Source organism: Moschus berezovskii, chromosome 14, assembly GCF_049115385.1.
Source record: "Moschus berezovskii isolate FMDL1 chromosome 14, NW_MosBer_1.0, whole genome shotgun sequence".
Taxonomy (NCBI): domain Eukaryota; kingdom Metazoa; phylum Chordata; class Mammalia; order Artiodactyla; family Moschidae; genus Moschus; species Moschus berezovskii.
The window spans coordinates 9,962,555-9,987,602 of NC_142473.1; the positions used below are offsets into that span (position 1 = coordinate 9,962,555).

The 25,048-nt window shown below is 40.4% G+C and overlaps 1 protein-coding gene across 8 annotated transcripts in view; it reads right to left on the bottom strand.

The window, feature by feature from the left end:
- YAP1 (Yes1 associated transcriptional regulator) overlaps nt 1–25,048 on the bottom strand; it is a 132,749-nt gene that overhangs the window by 34,060 nt on the left and 73,641 nt on the right. For 4 of the 8 annotated variants that reach the window (XM_055422882.2, XM_055422878.2, XM_055422880.2 and 1 more), the window contains exon 4: nt 9,694–9,807. In XM_055422882.2, coding sequence (XP_055278857.2) covers nt 9,694–9,807 — 114 coding nt within the window. Of the gene's footprint in view, nt 1–9,687; nt 9,808–25,048 lie in introns of all 8 variants that reach the window. The other 4 variants (XM_055422881.2, XM_055422877.2, XM_055422879.2 and 1 more) reach the window with 1 other exon arrangement.

The following is a 25,048-nucleotide window of genomic DNA, read 5'->3' on the forward strand; positions in this document are numbered from 1 at the left end:
TAGCCAAAGTATTGGAGTTTCAGCCTCAGCATCAGTCCTTCCAATGAACACCCAGGACTAATCTCCTTTAGGATGGACTGGTTGGATCTCCTTGCAGTACAAGGGACTCTCAAGAGTCTTCTCCAACACCACAATTCAAAAGCATCAATTCTTTGGCGCTCAGCTTTCTTCACAGTCCAACTCTCACATCCATACATGACCACGGGAAAAACCATAGCCTTGACTAGATGGACCTTGGTTGGCAAAGTAATATCTCTGCTTTTTAATATGCTGTCTAGTGTGGTCATAACTTTCCTTCCAAGGAGTAAGCGTCTTTTAATTTCATGGCTGCAATCAGCATCTGCAAGTGATTTTGAAGCCCAAAAAAATAAAGTCTGACACTTTTTACTGTTTTCCCATCTATTTGCCATGAAGTGATGGGACCAGATGCCATGATCTTAGCTTCTGAATGTTGAGCTTTAAGCCAACTTTTTCACTCTCTTCTTTGACTTTCATCAAGAGGCTTTTTAGTTCTTCTTCACTTTCTGCCATAAGGGTGGTATCATCTGCATATCTGAGGTTATTGATATTTCTCCCGGCAATCTTGATTCCAGCTTGTGCTTCTTCCAGGCCAGCGTTTCTCATGATGTACTCTGCATATAAGTTGAATAAGCAGGGTGACAATATACAGCCTGATGTACTCCTTTTCCTATTTGGAACCAGTCTGTCGTTCCAAGTCCAGTTCACTCACATCAAATCTCCCACAACAGAAGAATGCACTTCTTTACTTTGTCTAATATTTTATAAGTTTCAGACATTACATGGTTACATGTTAGAATGGCTATATCAGTTTGTTCATAACATTTAGAAAGAAAGTTTAGGTTTTTCCTGTACTGATAAGATACTTCAGACTTCTATAATATAGGCTTATTAAAAGAAGTGAAAGTTTTCTGAAAACAATCTAACAGGCCACCTGTCAGTCTTAAAACGGTAAAAACAAAACACAACACCCACTGCTAGTTCAGTATTTCAATATTACTGAGGGGATTGCACTGGCTACAAAAAGTTGTTACTAACTGGCACAATAATTTCTGTATTTTAGATAAGGCTAGGGTGCTAATTTAATGACTGAATACCTTTTCATTATCAACATGCAAAAGATGTGTCCCAACACTGTTAAGCTATACCTAAATGAAAAATTATTCTGAGATACTTCACCCCTTTATGAGTAGTTTTAGTAAAGTCACAGGACTGTGTGTAGCCATCATCACTATCTAATTTCAGAACATTTTCATCATCCCCAAAGAAGCCATGTATTCCTTTGCATGTACACTTTCTATTGCCCCTTCCCCAGTTGCTGGTAATCATTAAACTACTTTCTATCTCTTTGGAATTGCCTATTCTGAACAGGTCATATATGTGGAATCAATTTTGTGACTGGCTTGTTTCACTGAGTATGTTTTCTAGATTCATCCATGTTATAGCGTGTATCAGTTTTACTCCTTTCTATCACCGAATAACCTTCCATTGTACAGATATACTACATTTTGTTAAGTTTGTTCATCAGTTGATGGAACATCTGTTATTTTCACCTTTTGGTTTTTAGGAATCACGTGGCTACAGACATTCAAGTTTGCAGGTTTTTGTATGGACATATGGTCTCCTCTTTTGGGCACACGTATCTAGGGCACGGAATTGCTGGGTCGCACAGTGGGTGCAACTTTCTGAGAAACTGCAACAGAATGGTTTTCTCGAGTGGCCGCCTCCGTTTTCAATCACATGGACAACGGAGGAGGGTGCCAACTGCCCCACGTGCTCGTCAATACTCACTGATGCCTGTCTTTCACTTCAGCCATCTTACTGAGAATAAAGCGGTATCTCACTGTGGCTTTGGTCTGTATGACGTGGTAACAGCTAACCTCTAACAGTCCATGCTAGGTCTCATCATAGGCACACTCTGGACTTTTCTCCCTTCCCAATTATCAAACTCCAGGCCCCCCAAACTGGGTTAAAGTATTTGAATCTTTATAAACTGTTCAAAAATATCAATAACGTCTTTATTTAGGTCAATTTGATATCATCTTCCTTCAACCATCTATCAAAAGTCTGGCATGAAAATTTATTATAATGGTATTTTTCAAACAATACAATTGTGAATAGAGCTTAAAAAACATTCAACAGAACATTTTCTCCTCATCACCTCATTAAGCAGTTTGGGGCAGGACACAGGAGTTGCTCAATGAGGTGAGGCAGAGAAGGGAGAAAGTAGTCTCAACCAGCCTTCAGGTCTGTCTCCAGGACATAACTGTGTTTTTTCCCTCTACTATGAAAACAGTGCTTAAAGTACAAATAATGAAATGACTGGTCTATAAAGAGGGAATAACGTTTTAAAATCTACCTGGCATCAAGAATTCATGTTAGATTAATGAGTAAATAGTCCCTTTAACAATAGTTTTATTTCTAACTACAATTAATGAGTAAATAGTCCCTTTAACAATAGTTTTATTTCTAATAGTTTTATTTATTACTCTTCTAATAGTTTTATTTCTAATAGTTTTATTTATTACTCTTTCACTAGGGGAATTTATAATTTAGAAGAGATGACCGCTAAGCACAAAACTGCTCCTTTAATATAGCGTAGAGCTTGACTGGCTTCTCATCCTTTAATGTCCCTCTTCAAAAAACTGCTCCTGATTACCTCACCTCATTCACTTTTGGAGCAACTTATTTAAAGCCCTTCGTTGTATTTAACAGGTTCTGGAATGGTTTATTTACCCAGTAGCCTGCAACCCCCACCCCCTCACTGTTAGCACAGTGCCTGGTATGTAACTGGCACTCATCTGTTGAATGAGTGAGTAAGTACAAAAAGCTTTTATCCCTGGTTAGTAGGATGCTATTAGTAATGCACAGTAGAATCTCCAAATTGAAGCAAGTCCAGAATGAGCTCTGAAGTGACCTCAGCAACCAGGGTAGCAGAACAACATGAGCATAAAACAAAGAATACGAACCACTCCCCTTCTAAGTCACTCCAACTGCTTTCAGCAGAAACCTATCTGGCTTTTCCCTCCGGAAGTCTAGAATCTCTTTTTCTGTTTATCTGAATCTCTGGGTTGGCAAAAAAAGTGGCATCACCGAATGGATCTCTTCTTCAGTGCATTTTATAAGACACTTGCTATTAATGCAGAGGTGATGCAAATGTAACTTGAAACACAGGTTTCTTTTAAAAATAAATTTTCTTATGTTTGATGGGAGGAGTTTAGTAACACAAACCATTAATTTAAATTATCATTTGTTATGCAAAGAAAATACTTCTTCACTATGTAATTATTTGTGTCACTGAACCATCATCATCAAGTAGAAACTATGCATTAATTTCACTTCATTAATGTATGTGAGGAGGAGAGGGCGTCAGAGGATGAGATGGCTGAATGGCAACACCGATGCAATGGACACGAACTTGGGCAAACTTCAGGAGATGGTGCGGACAGGGAGGCCTGGCATGCTGCAGTCCATGGGGCTGCAGAAAGCTGGACACGACTGGGTGACTGAACAACAACAGTGTATGTCTACTCACCCTAAGCGAATAGAAGAGATTGCATATATGAATAATAGACTATTTTGACACTATCCTCCTGAATATAACATAAAGAAAAAAAAAGACTAAAACTGCAAATCTCAAGTTTGAACTAACTTTGATATTCCATAACCTTACACATCAAAACGTTCATTTCAGTGTTTGTTTTTTTTTTTAAGTTAAGAAAAAATGTAGTGAGGGCAACAATTTGTAGCAGGCTCTAACAGTGTGTTTTAAATTGAGCTTCACTGAGCACATGGCCTGGAGTTACACTTCAAATCAGCTTACATCAGGCTTTCTATTACAGCAACTTTTAGGGAAGTTCTAAATTTTAGAAACCAAGCACACTAAAACTGTATCCATCTTTAAGGTAGTAAAGCTGAATCCTACTAACACATGCATGTTTAAATTCCTATATGTGTCAGAGTTTGACGGTATAGACAAAACTTAACTCTTCCATCCAGCACTAGCCATTCCCTGTCAGATGTTTGCCTGGGCATACTCACCATGTGATAAGGCTTATCTTTAGATTAAGCTGAAAGATTTCCTAGTCTCCTCTTCACAAGTCATTTCCAGCTGTGACCAGAGGGCCAAAAGCTAAACTTATATGGTGCAATAAATATTTCAAAAGTATCTTTGAAACCTCAGGGCACTCAAATCCAGAAAGCTACTGAGAAGTAACCTTAAGCAAGGATCCAAAGCAGCCTCTGAAGAGTTCATTCTCTAGCATATTCTATTAAATCACAATAAGAAGGGGGTTCCCTGGTGGCTCAGATGGGAAGGAATCTGCCTGTAATGCAATAGACTCGGGTTCAGTCCCTGGGTCTGGAAGAGCCCCTGGAGAAGGGAATGGCAACCCACTCCAGTATTCTTGCCTAGAAAATCCCGTGGACAGAGGAGCCTGGAGGGCCCCAATTCATGGGGTTGCAAAGAGTCAGAGACGACAATAATGAAAGACTGGAAATATTCTTAAAAGCATCCAGTATATGAGTCCAAATAAGGTGAGAACTCAGGTATCTTTCTGAATGAATTGGTTATATTGTGATACCAGAATAACTTGGGTCTCCTGGTGTCTAACTGAGGAGGTACATGTTTCTACATCACAGTTTAATTCATACTGAATTTTTCTGCATCACAGTTTTATTCAAATTCATATTGAATGTATTATGCAACTACTATGGGGAAAAGAGGATGCTAGATAATTTCTTTTAAAGGATTTTTCAAGGTCATATAAAATGCCAGGTCAGAGAAGTATTGTAATTGTTTTTCTCACTGGATAATGTGCATTTAAAAATTACACTGAGTGTTACCTTTAAAGAGGCACTAGTTAAATGAAAGGCATCCAGAAGAAGGAAATTAAACTAGTAAAGAATTCAGAACTCTTAATGCAAGGAAAAAACTAGAGAAACCACAGTTAAAAGAGAACGTTCTGATATTAGGACTGTATTCACAAATTTGAAAGGAAGTAAATTTCTGAGTAGTAAAGGAACACATACTTTCTGGTCATTAGAACCTTCCTTAAATAAAATGGACTGCCCTGTAATGTGGTAAGCTCCTAGTCAAGGGAAAGGTAAAAGGTGAGGTTGGAAGGTAATCTTTTAAGGATGTGGCAGAGGTGAGACCTGATAATTCAACTGGACGGTTTCAATTCTGTAGCTGGTAACTCACTACCTTGGTAATTTCCTCAAGGTGAGTCACAATATGAAGTCACAGTACATAAGTAAATGCATTAATCATTGTCATTTTCCTCCCTCTGAAATTTCCATATGTTAGTATTGGTGACTTAGGTGTGTTTGAAAGATTAACTGCTTGCTTGCAATCTAGATTTCTTTAAAATTCTTGGTGTCAAAAGATCAAGTCCAGATTCTAGTTCTGTCACTTAACTATGAAAATCGGTAAGTCATGATTTTCCTAGATCTCAGAGAAACTCAGACTTGGGGCAGTATTCTCTACCTTTCCCAGTACTTTTTTTAAATGGACGTTGGTGGGTTTGCAGTCACGGACTGGGTGGCACTGTGGCTCAGTGGGCAGAAGTCAGGGCACTAAACGCTCCTCAGTGCCCAGGGCATCCCCTCCCTCCTCCTCTGAGGAAAGGTGAAGAGAAGAGTCACAAGAAGTTCCTTTTACGTGCCAAACTTTGTGAGATTTATCTGTTTTAAGACGTTGCAGTTAGCAACAGCTCTATTTACCTAAAACACAATGAAACAGCTTTTCCTCCCCACCCTAAGTAGTTAATAATATAGTTCACAACCAAAACTGACATTTTAGGATCACTAGGCAATATTTAAAAGAGGGTAAGGAAAACAAAACAAAAAACAAAGGAAACACTTGTTTTTAATGCAAGAATATCAAGAGACTTGCTTCAGTAAAAGTTCAAATGAGCTGATGCTGGTATTCTAGCTACCCAAGACTCCATTAATGGAGTTACAGAGTTAGTTCCTACGGCCTTCAGTGCTTTCCCTTCCTCTACAACAGAGGGTAAGATATTTAGTTGGTCATTAGGTGCATCTTCATCAAAAGCAAAATATTACTTTTAACAGCTATCAGAAACATTTGCTCTTAAAAGGGAAAAGGTTAATTCATGTCTGAACACTTACAAAATTCAACAGACCTTTAACTACTGATGCAAAATATTTAACTGTGATCAGAAAGGTGTGCTGAACAACTTTTGGTTTGTGACTGAAAAGCAAGTTTTGGAATACCTTGAAACCAAGGACCAAAATTAACATCTAGGTTTTAATTACCTATTACATTTCCATGCACAGAATGTCTACGCATAGAATTGCTGTTAGTGACTAAAGGCTATTGTGTTTTCGCCAATCTAGGTTATTTATTACCTCCTTTAAGACTCAAAAGATACACCTTTTAATCCACATCTCTAGTTCCAGTACTTTATTTACACCAAATGTATTTTTAATCCCCGTGGTCCCATCAGCACTTATTTCCAGAAACACAGATTCTAACACTATTTAATATGTTCTTTCACATAAACAGGGACATTACATAAAAGATCTCACATAAAAGATTCTGGAGTAGATTTTTCATTCTGAAGAATGGGAATTTTTTTGGTTTGCTTTCATTAGGGCTTTCACTGGAAAATATTCATCTGGCTGTATTATATAAAATAAATAATCTTACGATGTATGAGAAAATGAGACGTTTTATGTTTGCAAGTATAAAATCTGTAGGGGGAAAAGTGTAAATATGAAATAATTTAATGACCTGTGTAATATTCAAGCATCAGCTTACTTTAGTAAGTGTAAAAACAGTCCTAGTATGATTCCTTAAAAATAGATAAAAGCCCTCCTTTTTTCACAGCCAGTAAATATCAGCTAATTCTTATTGCCACTGGATGTCACCTCATGATTTGTTACAAATTACCCATCAATGCTGTAAAATAATATAAATATCAAAAACATATAGTTTTCATAGAAGGGCAAGAAGAGGGTATGAGACTAAGAGATACAAACTACTATGTATAAGAAATAAGCAACAGGGAAAAATACAGAACAGGGAAACAGTCATTATTTTGTAATAACTTTAAATGGAGTGTAATCTATAAAAATGTTGAATCATTAACAGATATACCTAAAACTAATACTGTAAATCAACATAAAATAAAAACTTCAATAATTTTTTTAAAGACAGTTTTTAAATGTTAAAGAACAAGAAAATCGGATAAAAAGAACCAATGCGTAACAAATTATGAATTTCCTAAATTTATATTATATGGATAACTTATTAACTTAATGGGGGATGTGAAGAACTGATTAAAAATTTTTTTTCTAAATTATTCCAAAGCATCTGATAAAGAACAGAAATATAAAAGAGGCTGGTGTTTGAAGGCGATTAAGTGATAAAGTCAAGCTTAGAGAGAGGTCAAGTGTATTTTCCACTCTAAAATGTCAAAAAGACATAGGTCAACTTAAGGTAAAAAATGGTAAATACTTTAATATAGATTTGGGGAATATAGGAAAGCAAATTTCACAACCATGAAGGCAATAACCTATCATTTGTTGGTGTTTGCATGGTTCAAAGGGTCAGAAAGGGGATAGTTTATATTTTTTTGGCAGATAAAATGCAATCTACCATAGAACTTCAGATTTCAAGGAAAACTCCTTCAAATTCAGCAGCTAACAGCTTGTGTCTATTTGCTGTCACTCTGGATCAGAGAAACCCTCACTTTTTTCTTCCCCTTTCCTGCTCCCCTTCAGTTACACTTGAGCTCTCTGACTGAAAAGGTCTGGAACAGATTAGAAGTCGGGCCACAAAATAAAAAGCTTTGGCAAGCTGTCAAGCCTGTCTGGAATACACATACAACAGTGGGCCCAACAGGGGAAACTAAACGCAGTAAGAGCATTTTACAGAGCCTTTTCTTGGCATACTTAACTGTACGCTGTGTGTACATATGTGCTGAGGTGGGAGGGAGACTGTTATTTTTTTGGTACTCTCTCCCATTTAAAACAAAAGACCAAGCTGTGTGTGTAATTAATGGATCTACTTAAGCTCACAGGCAACTTGCTCTACTTCACTTTTTATTAACTGAAAATACTTAAAAACAAAGCAAAAACCTTTGTTCCAACTGCTGATTTCTATAAGAGTTAGTCATCATTTTTCAGAACCTCATGTATAAAGAAAGAAAAATCCCACAGTACCATTTTAAAAAATTTCCAAATGCGGACAAGCTGAATTCATTTCATTAGAGATGATTTGAGGAAACATGGCTGTTATCAGTCTAGTCCATACAAATGGCAACATTTATTAAACTTTCCACCTTACTTGGGTTCCTGTTTCAACCACAAGGGCTTATTCAAGTATTAAATAGAATCTGAAGTTGCAAATTATTAACATGTCACATTACTTTTTTAACACCTAAATAGGTTTTGAAGCTCAAAAGGCTTGCATTTAAGCCAAACCGGGTATCTGTCAAAGCAACAGTCTCTGCCCTGATCCCATTCTGAGTTTACCTGAATAGGGGATCGGTTCATAACGTTGACCAATCAGTGAGTTTGGGGCAGCAAACCCAAATGTCGGGGTTTTTAAAAGGTATACACACAGACACAGAACTGTTCCGAACGTTCCTAACAGGGCAGTTATTTTGCCCAGGCCTGGGTAGAGTTTTCTTTCTTCCCTTTTTCCCCAGACTGTGCTCTGATGGCATTCAAGGAGTTAATTCCTCCTTCCCGTAAGGGCCCCGCAGTTGTTGTCAGGTCAACCCCTGCAAAGCTTCAAAGGTTCCGAGCTCCCTCAGTCTGACCTACTCAGTGATCTGCACATTGTTTTCATTTAGCTACAACCAGTCCAAGACGAAAGCTTTAAAACCACAATGATCTGCTCCTTTTTAGATTCATTTTTCCATGGCTTTGGAAAAATATCTCAGAAACCTAACTGAAGAAAAGGAATACAGTGAAAAAATATGGATAAAAAGGCCCCAAAGAGCTTGTATACTATTATCAAGATATGCACATTTGGGAGGGGAGTATTTCTTTGTGCAAATGGGGATTTTTGTAATTTGATTTGAGGGAGAAATATGACTTTTTGTTTCCTAAATGAAAAACAAACAAAACAAAACAAAACAAAAAACCCTTAAAATATAGGTGTGGGGTGGGGGAGTGAGGGCAGAAACAAAGAGAGGGGAAAAACCCTTTCACTGGCCTATCTCTAGGTGACAGGGGTCCCTGCCCCAGCTGAGGACAGAAAACATTTTAACACTGAGACACAGGATGGGAGTCACTGCTCTCTCAAGTTAAGCATAAGCAGACACCAGGTCACTCACCGACAAAAGCTGGTATTTCAGGTTTTAGATGAAGCAACAGCCTGATTATTTCTATAGCTAAAAAGATCATTTTAAACAAGACCACTGTGCTTCTCAAAAATGTGAAAGAAACAGTGAGCCTGGTTAGTAAACCACCACAACATTCCTCTAATCCCATCCCAAGAAGTCAAAGCTAAAAAGTTGATTTAGATCCAAATTCAAGTTTAAAGTGAAAGGCATAAAAACAGTAATAGATAAGTTGGCTAGGCAGTCATTTTTTAAAATTATAAAGCAACGCAACTTAATTTAAATGTACCTTCCAAAATTCATATACCAAGAAACAGTAATCAAAAATATTTTAAAAGATTTTGAGATGAACCTTTACCAAAACGAGGGTCAAGCCTGGGGTCTAGCCAAGAGGTGGTCTTGTTCTTGTGGTTTATATAGTATATTTCTCCATCCTGAGTCATGGCTTGTTCCCATCCATCAGGAAGAGGACCTATAAACAACAGAAAAAAAAAAAATCACAGTTGGTTTTTATTTGGTGCACCTAAAAATAAAAAAAGTGGGAGAGGTGCTAATTTAAAAAGAAAACACATCCTGACATAAAACAACTCATTAAAGTAGAATTAAGCATGTGTTCTGAGAAAGGTAAACCCCAATACTTGATTCTTCTCCACCAAGAAGAAATTATCCAATAATAAAATCTACATCCCCAGAGACACAGATGTAAACAAACTTCAGATTTTGGAAAAACTCTCTGGAAGTCATGACCCAAACAATCACTGCTGCTGCTGCTGCGAAGTCACTTCAGTCGTGTCCGACTCTGTGTGACCCCATAGATGGAAGCCCACCAGGCTCCCCCGTCCCTGGGATTCTCCAGGCAAGAATACTGGAGTGGGTTGCCATTTCCTTCTCCAATCACTACTACTGTTAATACAAGACACGGAGTGCGGCAGCTCAGGGACTGTCCCCCATCCAGCCCGTTTCGTGACAGTACCTTCCTAGGGACCCCAGAGCTCTTAATAAGGAATCTGTGCAAGAGTTCTCACAGCACTACGGTATCATAAACATTCTGCTTAATACAGAGCACAGTTTGGCTTAGCCTGCCAGCGGCCATTGATTTCCATTATTTATGTGACTGACACATACCAAGAACACTGTAATAGAGAAAACGTGGTTGAAAAGAGCTGATTCTGCAGCAGCCCAGAAGTTGCTAGGAGGTGGGGATGGGGCTGGAAGTTTCAGTCTGTCAGAGATGTGTGTGGGGGGCGGGAGGAGGGGGCAGTAAGGACCAGGACTGCTGGGAGGCATGCTTCTCAGGAAGAAAAAGAAAAGAGGTACAAATTCCAAAACCACAGCGTGAGGAAGCAACACCTGGGAGACAGGGCCAAGAGCGCAGAAAGTTTGGCTGGTTCTGGCCTCCCTGGTAGCTTATTCGGGACGAATCTGCCTGCCGCGCAGGAGGCCCGAGTTTGATTCCTGGGTCGGGAAGAGCCCCTGGAGAAGGCAACAGCTACCTATTCCAGTATTCTGGCCTGGAGAATTCCATAGACTGTACAGTCCACGGAGCTGCAAAGAGTCAGATGCGACTGAGCAAGGTTCACTTTCACTTTTGGGCTTCCCTTGTAGCTCAGCTGGTAAAGAATCCACCTGCTATGCGGGAGACCCAGGTTTGATCCCTGGGTTGGGAAGATCTGCTGGAGAAGAGAAAGGCCACCCACTCTAGTACTCTTGCCTGGAGAATCCCATAGACAGGAGCCTGGCAGGCTGGAGTGCATGTACTCACAAAGAGTCAGATATGACATAGTAACTAAACCACCACCAAAATGAGTCTATCCTTATGAGGGAAGCGAGTTGCTTTTGAGAGGGAACAGCAACAAATGAGACCCAGTGTAAGTGATCAAACCCAGGCACGTTTCCTCCTTGTCTCCTCCACTTCCCACCCCCACGAGGATCAGGAGAGGCAAAGGGAAACAGACCCACAGGAACTGACAGCTCACTGTGCGCCAGGCACGGTGCCAAGCACACGCGTGCACGGACTCACGTGCAGACGATGACTGGGGACGCAGGCAGCAGGGCAAGCTCCACGCCAACGGGCAAGGGATGCCGCGTGGCCCAGCTGCGCTTCACAGACGACACGCAAACCCAGCAGCCTGACTCCTGAGCCAGTTTCCTCATAGCACCTCTTTTCTTTAAATATTTGTCATTTTTAAACTTTAAAAAAACTTATTCTTAAGGGGACGATAACCGCTTCACAACGTTGCTTTGGTTCCCTCCGCACCGGAACGTGAGTCAGCCATAAGTTTACACACGGCCCCTCCCTCTCACTCCCACAACTTTTTATTCATCTTCCACATCCAAGATTAGAGACTAAGTGTGTCTCCTGTGCAAAAATGGAACAAGTCCCTTTTCTCTAGGCAGTAAGTCCCCTGCATACGAACCTCCAAGTTGTGAACTTGCAAAGACGCAAACGCGCACGCCCAACCGTGTTTCCGAAGTTGGTGCACACTGTCACACGAGCGCACCTCTACACGTGGTTGTGCTTTTGTGCAATTCACTGTCCAGCACTGTGCAGAGTACAGCAATACAGCATGCTCTACCCAGCGTCATCGGATCATTCTTTCAAGAAGGCGGACAGAACCGAATGCAGCAAGGAGCCTGAGCTCCCAGGGCCCGCACGAGGGAGACCAGCTTGCCCTGTGTCCCCTGTCCGGCTTATCCTTCACGCACCCATCCTGCACCTCAGCTCCCCGCTCCAGTCGGGACCTGCCCGTTCACTAGATGCCAGTTCACGCCAGCCGTCATACTTTACTCCTGTAGTTTTCAAGGTACTATCCCGTAAGAGTAAAACTGTGTGTTTTTTTAATGTATTATTTTTGAAAAAAATATTATTAACCTATTACAGTACAATACTATATAGCCTAATTGTGTTAGTTGGGTACGTAGGCTAACTCTGTTGAACTTATGAACAAACTCTTGGAACAGAACTCATTTGTGTGCAGGGGACTGACTGTATTGGCAGTCCAAGACAGCCTTGTGAGTGGTGCTGGAAGAGGAACTGTGGCTAACAGACCATTCACACGGGCCCATGAGACCCAAGGCCCTAATTCTAGGCCAGTTCCATTTGTATCAAACAGACCAATTTGCTATTATACTATTATCAAAGATCTTTGATGGGGTCAAAATCATGTTAGGGAATGCAGGCACATGCAGCTGGAATGTTCTGGACTCCTACTAAAGGTCACAGGGGAAGACCCTCCTCCAGTCCTCAGTGTGAAGTTCTGCATATGATGCTATGTCCAGAGCTGGGACTCTGCTGCTGGTGCCCTGTGTTTACTAAGAGGTGAATGGGAAGCAGGCTTGGAAAATACGTATAAACAAAACCACTTTCTCAGCAGTCTTCAGTGTCACTTTGGTCTCTGTTTCCCCACCAGGAAGTCAGAAACTTCAGAACTTTTGTTTTAGTTGCTCAGTTGTGTCCGACTCTTCTGCGACCCCACAGATCGTAGCCCACCAGGCTCCTTGGTCCATGGCATTTCCCAGGCAAGAATACTGGAGTGGGTTGCCATTTTCTTCTCCAGGGGATCTTCCCGACCCAGGTATTGAGCCTGCAGGTGGATTCTCTACTACTGAGCCACCAGGGAAGCCCAAGGATTTGTTACTAACTTTAATTGCAGAAGATGGCTCAATGAGTCTGAAAAACAAGTAATAAAATTCTTAAGTTCTTAAGACACGATGATGAACAGGTCGACAGAAGTCACTGGACGCATCACAGGAAGCACTGACACAATGGCCCTGACAGATGTCATTACAGCCTATGAAGCTGCCTGAGTATACGGATTCCCTAGTTTTTTTCTTCAACACTACCACACTTTGCAGCCGCAAGGACTGTAGCCATAAATATAGCTATTTATCCTACATAAATCACATTTCTCAAGTATTTTTCATATATAAGTCACTAAGTATACTATTTAGTATTTTACTAAGAAAAGTAGACTTCAAAAATTAAAATTAGCAAACTTGCCACCAGTTCTTGTCACCACTCTTTTTCTTACCTGGTTAAGAAAAAGAGCTGGAAATTATTGATTGCTAATTTCTCACAGATGGACGGAAGCAGATCAAATAGTGTGAGTGGACATATTCTATTATAAACAGAATATGTGAATGATCTGATATTAATCCAGTGCTTTTTGCTCCTTAAGTGTTTTTTACGGCTCATTTGATATCTTAAAAAGTGTTTAAATTTGTAGAACAGTAAAATGGAAAAGTGAAAGTTTCTTGTAATCTATTCTCCAGGAGACAAACCGAACTTTCGTTTTGTGATATATTCTGGACTTTTTCCTGTGCACATTTTGTAATACACATGCATAACTACTGATGTCATGCTATACCTGAACCATAGTTGCTTTAATTCACTGAATATATATTATGGGCCTCTTTTCTTAACACAACACGTAAGTCTCTCTCATTCTTTTTAATGGCTTCACAGAGCTTACTCAGTTCAGATCAGTTCAGTTCAGTTCAGCAGCTCAGTCGTGTCTGACTCTTTGCGACCCCATGAATTGCAGCACTCCAGGCCTCCCTGTCCATCGCCAACTCCCGGAGTTCACTCAAACTCATGTCCATCAAGTCGGTGATGCCATCCAGCCATCTCATTCTCTGTTGTCCCCTTCTCCTCCAGGCCCCAATCCCTCCCAGCATCAGAGTCTTTTCAAATGAGTCAACTCTTCGCATGAGGTGGCCAAAGTACTGGAGTTTCAGCTTCAGTCCTTCCAATGAATATTCAGAACCGATTTCCTTTAGGATGGACTGGTTGGATCTCCCCAATGTCCAAGGGACTCTCAAGAGTCTTCTCCAACACCACAGTTCAAAAGCATCAATTCTTCGGCGATCAGCTTTCTTTATAGTCCAACTCTCACATCCATACATGAACACGGGAAAAACTATAGCCTTGACTAGATGGACCTTTGTTGGCAAAGTAATGTCTCTGCTTTTTAATATGCTATCTAGGTTGGTCATAACTTTCCTTCCAAGGAGTAAGCGTCTTTTAATGTCATGGCTGCAATCACCATCTGCAGTGATTTTGGAACCCCCAAAAATAAAGTCTGCCACTGTTTCCACTGTTTCCCCATCTATTTCCCATGAAGTGATGGGAACAGATGCCATCTTAGTTTTTTGAATGTTGAGCTTTAAGCCAACTTTTTCACTCTCCTCTTTCACTTTCATCAAGAGGCTTTTTAGTTCCTCTTCACTTTCTGCCATAAGGATGGTATGAAATAACTGAGTATCTGAGGTTATTGATATTTTGCCCGGCAATCTTGATTCCAGCCTGTGCTTCTTCCAGCCCAGGGTTCCTCATGATGTACTCTGCATATCCTCATGATGTACTCTGCATATAAGTTAAATAAGCAAGGTGACAATACACAGCCTTGACGTACTCCTTTTCCTATTTGGAACCAGTCTATTGTTCCATGTGCAGTTCTAACTGTTGCTTCCTGACCTGCATACAGGTTTCTCAAGAGGCAGGTCAGGTGGTCTGGTATTCCCATCTGTTTCAGAATTTTCCACAGTTTATTGTGATCCACACAGTCAAAGGCTTACAGATATATTAGAATTCATTTATCCCAGTGTTACATATCAGAATTGCTTCCACATTTTGTTTAAAATAAACTGTGCATTGCACAGCACCCCCCGCAGCGATGGCACCAGCTCTATTACTACACTGCACACCCTGTGCTTAACCCCATCATACCGAGGAAACACAGTGACATTCAGACAGATCACCTGCCAAGGTAGACAACAAAGTAAACTTTCCCAAGATAAAGATTTGAATCCAGGCAATGTGACATCAGAGATCCTGTTTAAAATCATAGTGTGCTGCTTTCTAAAGACATAAATACATCCCCAAAACTTATGCAGGTGCTTCGATACATTAAATTTGCAAAGCAGAATAATGACTTTATTCATTCATACTAAGTTTAAATCATTAGCTATTTATCCTATATAAATCATACTTCTCAAGTATTTTTCATATATGTCATTAAGTATAATATTTAGTATTTCACTAAAAACAGTGAAAGTGAAAGTCACTCAGTTGTTTCCGACTCTTTGTGACCCCATGGACTATACAGCCCATGGAATTCTCCAGGCCAGAATACTGGAATGGGTAGCCTTTCCCTTCTCCACGGTATCTTCCCAACCCAGGGACTGAACCCAGGTCTCCTGAATTGCAGGCAGATTCTTTACCAGCTGAACCAGAAGGGAAACCCAAGACTTCAAAAATTAAATTTAGCAAACTTGCCTCCAGTTCTGTTCTTGTATACTATAAACAATCAAAAACAAACCTTTATACAGCAGAGGTTGGCACAACATTGTAAATCAACTATACTTCAATTTAAAAACAAAAAATAAACCTCTAACTAATCTTAATTTTCTTTCCTTGGGCTCCTAAATCACTGCAGATGGTGACTGCAGCCATGAAATTAAAAGACGCTTGCTCCCTGGAAGAAAAGCTATGACCAACCTAGCCAGCATAATAAAAAGCAGAGACATCACTTTGCCCACAAAAGTCTGTCTAGTGAAAGCTATGGTTTTCCCAGTAGTCAGGTACAGATGTGAGAACTAGATCATAAAGAAGGCTGAGAGCCAAAAAATTGATGCTTTTGAACTATGGTGCTGGAGAAGACTCTTGAGAGTCCCTTGGACTGCAAGGAGATCGAAACAGTCAATCCAAAAGAAAATCAACCTTGAATATTCACTGGAAGGACTGATACTGAAGCTGAGGCTCCAATACTGTGTCCACCTGATGCGAACAGCCAACTCATCGGAAAGACCCTGGTGCTGGGAAAGACTGAAGGCAAGAGGAGAAGGGGACGACAGAGGATGAGATGGTTGGACGGCATCACCAACTCAGTGGACGTGAGTTTGAGCAAGCTCCCAGAGACAGAGAAGGACAGGGAAGCCGGGCGTGCTGCAGTCCATGGGGATGCAGAGAGGCAAACAGGACTGAGTGACTAAACAACTAATTTTAGACATGAAGATATAAAGGAGAGACAAGACTGGTACAAAAAAAGAAGTAGTGACTGTTGCCTATTTTCTCACCCATATTTCTAATTAAAGAAGTAAATATGTACATATTAAGTAGAACAGTCAAGGTAAAATTTTATAAGCATTCAAACTGATACCAAATATATATACTAAACACAAAAGAATGCTTTTATGTTTATGTTCATTTAACACTAAGTAAAAATTTAATGCATGGAAAGAGACTGTCTAAAACAGGATGTCCTCTACAGAAAAAGCTACTAATCAAAGGCAAAGGAGTAATGAGGAAACATTACCTTTAAATAGCTTTGCATCACAACTGAATTCTAATAGAAAAAACAAAACTGGAAAGAAAAAAATTTTCAACTTCAAATGTGAACTAAATAAATAATAACAGATCTGCGCTTTATTCACACACAAGAGAATTTTTATTTAAATGCTCTTGGGATGAAATTCAGTGACTTGATAATGCAAATTTCTAAGTCACTGTGTTAAACTAAGCTAACTGATGAATAACCACAAGAAGCTGAAACAGCAAGAGTGCTGTATCTTCTGAACCATCAAGTGGCACAGGCTACTCAAAGTTTGATTCAAGCATCTGTGTGGGCTAGAGCTGGAATGGAGTAAAGCCAGGAAGTCCATGGGGAATCCGGGCTTCTCAAAAAACTAGATTTACAAGAGGAGAGTACAGGGATAGATCAAAATATATACAGAGAAAAGTTTTGAGTTCAATTTAGATCCTGATTTTAGCGTCATAAATATTAAAACTTCTCCAATACGGAGTACATAAAATGAAGCAAATGTAAGTAGTAATATTTTAATGACTTATGATAAAACACAAGCTGAGCCCCATCCCAAGAATTTCTGATTCAGTAGGTTTGCATTTGGCCTGAAAATGCCCAGATGACACTGATGCTGCTGGTCCAAGGAACACTTTTTTGAGAAACAATGATATAAAAAATAACTACTTACAATTCTTTAGCTGGTATATAACTGTTACCTGAATGTATCCAACTTTTATGAAACTACAGTTGTCCACTGTTAGGCATCGGGGCAGTTCAGAGACTAAACTAACAAGCACTACATGTCTGAGGACAGCACACAGTCACCTCTGCTAGAATAAGATGAGGCAAATGGCTCAGCCTCTATCAGGATAAAGCAGAAGGGCAATGCTTCTTTTTTAAAAAACTGAAATGGTCCAAGCAACTATCATGGAGAGGTAGACCAGAAACATTTCTTTTTGGCCTCTAATGACCAGATGGTAACGAAGAGTAGGGACTCTGGAGGCAAGTAAACTGGTGTGATCCGTGGGAATTATTACTCTTAACTGAGCTTCAAACCATTTTTAGTGGAGAACTCTTCACTTTCTCAATTCAAATGAGGAATCCTCTCTCTGTGCTAACAAAATATTTTCTTTATACCTAATGCCATAATAGTCATCACACAGTGCTGTCCATACGTGTTTTCTACCAGGCGAGACTGCAATACCTGAACAGAGAAGTGTATATTATGCATTTTTCTATTTTACTGTTGAGCAGAGTGCCTACTGCTCAGAAAGGGCACAAATACATGTTGGCTGACAGTAACGCAATCAAAACAAAGTTCAATTAAAATTCTTCACTTCTGACTGTGACAGAAAAATATCCTGTTTTATCCTTTCCATGTTAAGTTCAATTTCTGCATTACTAAATATCACTGAGTTGGTGATGGACAGGGAGGCCTGGCGTGCTGTGATTCATGGGGTCGCAAGAGTCAGACACGACTGAGCGACTGAAGTATCACTGAAATTAAAGGCACAAGGATGTGGCAAACTCTTTTATTCAGTAAGTATGCACTGACACCATACTATATTCAAGTACTAATCCAGGCCCTGGATATACAGCAATAAGCAAAACAGTTCCAGCTTCATGGATTATGGTTTAGCCAGGAAGACAGACAGGTTATGTAGAGTACAATGCTGGCTAATGATAAGTGCAGTGAAAAGAACCCAAAAAACCAAACCAAACCTGGAGACGGTCTTTCAGAAATGTGGACTAAGAAGGGGCTCATTGAGATGGTGACCTTAGGACGGAGACTCAAACACAAAGCAAGCCAAGATGGGATGACCCGGGATGCGAGCATCTCAGGCAGGGGCGCAGGAGGGGCCGGGAGGAGGGCAGAGGAGGAGGGCTGCCGCTCGCCGTCACCGTGTTCTCATGACCCAGGCTCGATCACAGATCGCCAAGCATTTTAACCGGCAAATGGTGGACTGGGGAACACCTACAGGGGACCACCAATCCTAAAGGATAGTAACAACTTCTCCAAACTCATGGATCACCTCTAAATATGTACAAGTGGGCAACAAACATTTTCATCCCAGATAATGTGCGCATACATGAGACTCAGACCCTTAGACATGGGAAAGGTGTGGGAGTTTTCCAAGGCTAGGCTATTAGGCTTAACCACCGCAGCAAAGTCTTTTGGGGATAAGGAGAAGATAAAAAGTAGGCCTTGGATCATGAAGGTAAACAATAAGAGGTCATCACTTTAATAAGATGTAAACAGGGTGACTTTATTTTTCTGGGCTCCAAAATCACTGCAGATGGCGATTGCAGCCATGAAATTAAAAGATGCTTACTCCTTGGAAAGAAAGTTATGACCAACCTAGATAGCATATTAAAAAGCAGAGACATTACTTTTGTCAACAAAGGTCCATCTAGTCAAGGCTATGGTTTTTCCAGTAGTTGTGTATGGATGTGAGAGTTGGACTATAAAGAAAGCTGAGCGCCGAAGAATTGATGCTTTTGAACTGTGGTGTTGGAGAAGACTCTTGAAAGTCCCTTGGACTGCAAGGAGATCCAACCAGTCCATCCTAAAGGAGATCAATCCTGGGTGTTCATTGGAAGGATTGATGCTAAAGCTGAAACTCCAATACTTTGGCCACATGATGCGAAGAGGTGACTCATTTGAAATGACCCTGATGCTGGGAAAGATTGAGGGCAGGAGGAGACGGGGACGACAGAGGATGAGATGGCTGGATGGCATCATCGACTCAATGGACATGGGTTTGGGTGAACTCCAGGAGTTGGTGATGGACAGGGAGGCCTGGCGTGCTGCGGTTCATGGGGTCGCAAAGAGTCGGATACGACTGAGCGACTGAACTGAACTGAACCAGGGTGAGAAATCTGATTAGGAAAAACAAAAAAAAGTAGTAGCCTATAATTAATTAATAAATTAGAATTACTTATCCTTGGGAAAAATAAATTTTTATGTAGTATTTACTACTACTAGCTGAAAACTACTATAACAAACACTAACTTCCTTTTGTTTTGAAAACAGAATATTCTGCGTCCTAATACTGAGGGTGACTCAGCGCCAACTTCCTGATCTTGCCTAAGGACCCTCTTGCATCAGAAATGACTCAAACCATCAGCAACGTCTAATCAAACCAGAAAGTCTTGATTATGCCACAAGTTAGATGATCAATCTCTCCCTCTCACCTACCCCACAACTCAGGAATAAAGAAGTAACCCAGGACACTGAAAGTTTACTAAACAAAACCCGATGAGTGGTTCAAAGTACAGGGCAATCAAGAAGAGCATCTGGAGAAAGTAGATGCAATACATCTTTCAAAGGAATCTAATTTTGACCAATTTCAGTTTTGAAATTCTGGTCTCTGACATTTATGATGAATCACTAACTGCATTACTACATTGTTCTAAGTTCTTTCCAAGCACATACTAACTCATTTAACAGTCCCATGGGTAGGTCCTATTATTATCCTCACTTTACAGATGAGGAAACTGAAGCACAGAAAAGTTACCCCAGATTACTTAGCCCAGACTAGTAACTGGCAGAGGCTGGATTCAAACCCAGATAGTCTAGATTTCCAGAACTCATGCTCTTAAGTACTACACTGTGACTATGACAAACGTTAATCAAAAGGAGTGTTTTAAAAAATTTCTTCTTCTAGAACTTTCACGAAATCTCATTGCTTCAGTCATAGTCACATAGATGGCTCTTACATCTTTAATACTTCTCACAGGGACAACACCAGTCTTTCTCCTCCACCAACTGCACACCAACACTCCACAAAACATGTTCTCATATTTGAGTTGATTTTACTTTACAATACAATTGCCCCTGTTCCTCAAATAAAACTTAAATGTAGACTTTCGTATTTCCATGACTAAGTTTCAGCAGTAGCCTCCCAATTGGTCTTAATCGACACATTTTATGTACCTTAAGAGCATCCTGCTTCACACCTCCTCTGAGGAAGCAGCTCTGACTCAGAGCTCCCTAAGGCCCCCAGGAAAACTTCCCAAATCTTCACTGGGCTATCCAAGGTCCTCTGTCGCCAGCCATGACACAGCACACTGAAGAGGGTCTAAAGTGTCGCCACTACAGCTCACACCCTCCTCACTCTGTCATGGTTCAGTTCTGCCAACTCCTGTCCCTTCTCCGAGGACCTCCCGGAGGCGCTCCTCTCCCGCCCGCCTTGCTCAGTTGCTCAGCCAACTCTTCCTCTTCCCTCCCCAGGGTGGACGCGCCTTCCTCAAGAGGGCTTCGCCTACAAACACACAGGTTCATTCCTCTCCTATGCATCATGCACTTCTTTGGTGAGATGATTCTAACGCATCAGTAACTTAGTAATCCATTCAAAGTGAGTCCTCCTGGCATGGCCTGTCTTCCCAGTACTCAGCAGGGTCATGCAGCTCTCACCTCCACAAGTATCCCCCATGCACAAACCCCAGCCTGTCTTCTCCGAGCCCTCACGATTTTTAGCCATCGAAATCCTGCCCTATTTTCATGTTCTATCTTTGTAAAGTTTTTCCTAATTTCCATCCCACTACTAACATTCTTCCCCACCAATGAATAGAAATTTTCATTTTTTGGATGCTTATCTTGTATTTGTTCTTTAACAGTGAGTTTAACTCAGAGTTTATCATTTTGCACTAGAATCAAGAAAAAGAGTTCTCCATGTTTTTTGAGTGGTACGTTCAATTTCTGCTTCACTAACGACGCTAAAACCTTTTGACTGTGTGGATCACAACAAACTGTGGACAATTCTTAAAAGAGATGGGGATACCAGACCACAGTACCTGCCTCCTGAGAAACCTGTATGTCAACAAGCAACAATTAGAACTGGACATGGAACAACGGGCTGGTTCAAAATTGGGACAAAAGTACGTCAAGGCTGTATACTGTCACCCTGCTTATTTAACTTGTATGCAAGAGTATATCATGAGAAATGCTAGGCTGCATGAAGCACAAGCTGGAATCAAGATTGCAGGTGAAATATCAATACCTCAGATATGCAGCTGGCACCACCCTTATGGCAGAAAGCGAAGAGAAACGAAAGAGCCTCTTGATGAAGGTGAAAGAGAAAAGTGAACAAAAAAACTGGCTTAAAGTTCAACATGAAAAAACTAACATCATGGCATCCAGTCCCATCACTTCATTGCAAATAGATGGGGAAACAACTGAAAGTAACGGATTTTATTTTTGGGGCTCCAAAAATCACTGTGGATGGTGACTGTAGCCATGAAATTAAAAGACATTTGCTCCTTGGAAGAAAGGCCATGACAAACCTAAAGAGTATTAAAAAGCTGAGACATCACTCTGCTGACAAAAGTCCATATAATATATAGTCAAAGCTATGGTTTTTCCAGTAGTCAGGTACAGATGTGAGAGCTGGATCATAAAGAAGGCTGAGAGCCAAAGAATTGATGCTTTCGAACTGTGGTGCTACAGAAGACCCCTGAAAGTCCCTTAGACAGTAGAGAGATCAAACCAGTCAATCCTAAAAGAAATCAACCCTGAATATTCAATGGAAGGACTGATGCTGAAGCTGAAGCTCCAATACTTTGGCTCCCTGATGTTAAGAGCCAACTCATTACTCAATGGACACGAGTTTGAGAAAACTTGGGGAGATAGTGAAAGACAGGGAAGCCTAGCGTGCTGCAGTTCATGGGGTCGCTAAGGTAAGATTAAACTCTAGCCCATAAGTGAAGAACTAAAGAGGCTCTTGATGAAAGTTTGAAAGAGGACAGTGAAAAAGTTTCCTTAAACTTAACATTCAGAAAACTAAGATCATGGCATCTGGTCCCATAACTTTATGGCAAATAGATGGAAAACAGTGGAAACAGTGACAGACTTCAATTTTTTGGGCTCCAAAATCACTGTGGATGGGGACTGCAGCCATGAAATTAAAAGACACTTGATCCTTGAAGAAAAGTTATGACCAACCTAGATAGCATATTAAAAAGCAGACACATTACTTTGCCAACAATGGTCTGTCTAGTCAAGGCTATGGTTTCTTCAGTAGTCATGTATGGATGTGAGAGTTGGACCATAAAGCAAGCTGAGCGCTGAAGAATTGATGCTTTTAAATTGTGGTGTTGGATAATACTCTTGAGAGTCCCTTGGACCACAGGGAGATCCAACCAGTCCATCCTAAAGGTGTTCACTGGAAGGACTGATGCTAAAGCTGAAGCTCCAATACTTTGGTCACTTGATGTGAAGAACTGACTCACTGGAAAAGACCCTGATGCTGGGAAAGATTGAAGGTGGGAGGAGAAGGGGATGACAGAGGATGAGATGGTTGGATGGCATCACCGACTCAATGGACACGAGTTTGAGTAAACTCTGGGAGTTGGTGATGGACAGGGAGGCCTGGTGTGCTACAGTCCAAAGTCGTACATGACTGAGCAACTGAACTGAACTGAACTATTTTAAGGCTTACATTGGAATTTCGACACTGCTACTTACCTGTAGTCTACTCACTACCATAAACTGTGTCCCTAGCCACTGTTCTCATGCCCATTTTAGCAGATGCCTCAGTGAATGACATTCATTTGCCTACATCCTTGCATGTCTTCCAGGAAGCTCTAAGTCTCTAAGTCTTGACTTTTTGGTTTTTATATCTCTTAGGGCTTAGCACTACCACCAAATACAACTGAAGTTTATTGAGCTGAAATGGTTAAGAACTTACCTGTGAAAAGAATGATTGATTAATCTTGGTCAAGTCAGTGTCTCTGATCCTCAGTTTGTGCTTTTATAGATCATAAACTTTTTTTTTAATAAGTTGGTAACATTTTGCAGTGCTCTTATACTAAATGAGCTCTCATGTGAAATGGTGGAGTCATTCATATGTAATAGGTACTTAGGAAAGGTTTTGTTTCCTAACTGAAAATAGAGATAAAATAAGAATAGGAATAACAAAGTGGGTCTTTAATAACATTTCTGTGGTTTTAAGTTCACCATTCTAGAGTCTTCTATCTACATAGTTCATGAACCAGCTGTCTAGCACCACCTGGAAACTCGTTAGAAATGCAGAATTTCAGGTCCTACCCATGACCTACAGAATCAGAATCTGCATTAAATGTATATATCTCCCCAGGAGATTCCTTTACAAATTACAAATTGAGAACCACTGATTTATAATACTGTGAATTGTGGTGGTGTGCTCTTGAGAATCCCTTGGACTTCAAGGACATCAAAGTCAATCCTAAAGGAAATCAGTCCTGAATATTCATTGGAAGGACTGATGCTGAAGCTGAAACTCCAATACTTTGGCCACCTGATGGGACTGACTCATTGGAAAAGACTCTGATGCTAGGAAAGACTGAAGGCAGGAGGAGAAGGGAACGACAGAGAACAAGATGGTTAGCTGTCATCTCCGACTCGATGGACATGAGTTTGAGCAAGCTTCAGGAGTTTGTGATGGACAGGGAAGCCTGGCATGCTGCAGTCCATGGGGTTGCAAAGAATTGGATACGACCGAGGGACTGAACTGAACTGATTTATAATTCAGAAAACTAATACAGCTTGTTTTCTTTCATGCATTATAAATGAAATTAAACTTAGAGACAGCACACTTTAAAGAAAACTATGAAAGGTTTAAACTCAAGACAGATTTGGGTTCAAATTCTGAATCCAATATTTATAATTATTTATCATTATTAGCCTTCTAACCTTGAGCAAATTCCTGATCTACTTGATTCTAACTTTCTTCATAAAAATGGAGATAAGTACTTTCTCAACTAATTGCTAAAAGGATTTAAAGGAGAAAGTGCTTGACAGAGGGCCAGGCTTATAAAAGATACTTTTAGAAAGAGTCATTCCAACTCTTTCTTGGAAGTTCTGCCATTTTGTTCTAATTATACATACTTCATGAAAATTGCATATAAGATCAAGATAAGCTTATGATAAAATCTGGTCTCAAAGATGAAATGACTGGATAATTAAAAACAGGTAACCCATAGGTTTTCCCTTCTATAGGAGAAGAAAGGAGTCATTTTTAAAGGTCTCCCAAATCTTTCAGGACCCAGCCTTCTTAATTGTCTTTAGTCTCACATCCTTACCATTCATTCTATCACAAGTTATATGGGGCTGGGGGTTTCAGGCTCAGTGATCTCTCACAAAATGCTACCTTTACCTTTCTCTTTCTTCTGTAAACTTAAGTCCCACTCAACTACTAAAATTTAGGAACCGAGTCCAGTCACTTCTTACCACTTCCCTTCAAACACCCTGGTCCATTGTTCCCCCTGAATTATTGCAATTGCCCAGTAACTAATCTTCCTACTTTTAAAAAACTTACTCAGATCATGTCCCTGCTCTGTTCAAAACCTACAAACCCCTATATAATATGGCTTCCATGCTCCTTTTCACCGGCTCTGTTCCAGCTGCAATGGCCTTCCTGCTGTTCTTCA